The following is a 1,419-nucleotide window of genomic DNA, read 5'->3' on the forward strand; positions in this document are numbered from 1 at the left end:
CCCACCCCCCCCCCCCCAAAAAAAAAAAAAAGAGGCACCATATTGACGCTATTGGGGATAAACCCGCATACGAGCATATACAAAGTAGATGATTCAGATAAGAATGTGATTTCCTAAAAAAAAGTACCTACTCGTAATGGGAATCCGTAGGTGCTCCAAAAACTACACATTAACATAATGGTCCTCGTAATTGGGTAGAAAGCAGTTGCTTGGCGTTGATGATTCCACGTTGAGCATCTGGTAAGGTTGTTAGAATCCAAGCTACCTCCTTTACCTGCCAAGTTCTCTTGAATTAGTGCCGGGAAGTGGAAGCATGTGTTATGTTCCAAATTACAGTGAGTTCATACATCTAGTCCTGTCTTATGCTCAGGTTTTGAATATTTTATCTTTTTAATAGGTTCTTACATGGCACCTGGTCCATCCAATGGTACTCACAGACCTGGTGTCTATCCTTCTGGTTATCCAATGCCTCGAGTTCCCATCTCCCCTTACCATGGCGGCCTTCCCCAACCGTATGCAATTCCTGCTCGTGGTGCTATACACGGACCTATTGGAGCTGTACCTCATCTTCCACAGCTAGGTAGCCGGGGTTTTGGTGCCGGGCGTGGGAATGCCAATGCTCCAATTGGTAGCCATCTTTCTCACCAGCAAGCCTCCCAGCAACCTATTGGAAGTCATGGGCCTAACTTCAACTTTTCTGCACTTGAAAATCCAAACAGTCAACCATCCGGAGGACCTTTATCTCAGCCTGGATATGCTTCTAATGTTAGTAAACCTGTTAATTCTTTCAATATTCTATCATATTCTTATTGTTCTAGTTGCAAGCATGTTTTTTTAATTTTAAAATTCATAGATGGCCGTTCAAGGACCAAGCCAGACATTTCGCGATGGATTTTCAATGGGCGGCATGTCACAGGTAATTGATTTTGTTAATCATTGTTGTTTGCTTCGCCAAGTATCACATTTACCTTTAAGTTTTTAATCAGGACTTCTTGGGAGATGATTTCAAGAGCCAGGGATCCCATGTTCCATATCATGTTGCTGACTTCTCTACACAGGTACTGTCGTACACATTCTCTAGCTAGCAGTTCATATGAAGCTGCTATTACTACCTCAATCTTTTTAATATCTTGATGTTCCCATCCCTGTCCATCTAATTTGTACGTACATTTTTTTCCCTTTTGTTAAGTAGTACTAGCTCAGCTTTGTTTCACTTCCGTTCAGGCTTCTCAAAGCGGATATGCTGTTGATTATGTAAATCAGGGAGCACAGGCTGGTTTTCCAGGAAATTATTTGAACCGGAATTCACAAGCTGGATACTCACGTTTTGGTTCAGGAAATGAATTTATGTCACAGGTAAGCTGTCCGGCCCCTTGGCCCCTTCATTTCTTGCTCTTTTAAGTTTGTGGGGGGGGGGGG

General features: G+C 42.8%; 1 protein-coding gene across 1 annotated transcript in view; it reads left to right on the top strand.

The window, feature by feature from the left end:
• Positions 1-1,419, top strand: part of LOC107028486 (regulator of nonsense transcripts 1 homolog) — a 13,723-nt gene that overhangs the window by 10,982 nt on the left and 1,322 nt on the right. Inside the window, exons 24-27 of the mRNA XM_015229566.2 lie at positions 398-765; positions 854-916; positions 987-1,058; positions 1,225-1,356. Coding sequence (XP_015085052.1) covers positions 398-765; positions 854-916; positions 987-1,058; positions 1,225-1,356 — 635 coding nt within the window. The remainder of the gene's footprint in view (positions 1-397; positions 766-853; positions 917-986; positions 1,059-1,224; positions 1,357-1,419) is intronic.

The sequence above is a fragment of the Solanum pennellii genome, chromosome 8, assembly GCF_001406875.1.
Source record: "Solanum pennellii chromosome 8, SPENNV200".
In the NCBI taxonomy this organism is placed as follows: domain Eukaryota; kingdom Viridiplantae; phylum Streptophyta; class Magnoliopsida; order Solanales; family Solanaceae; genus Solanum; species Solanum pennellii.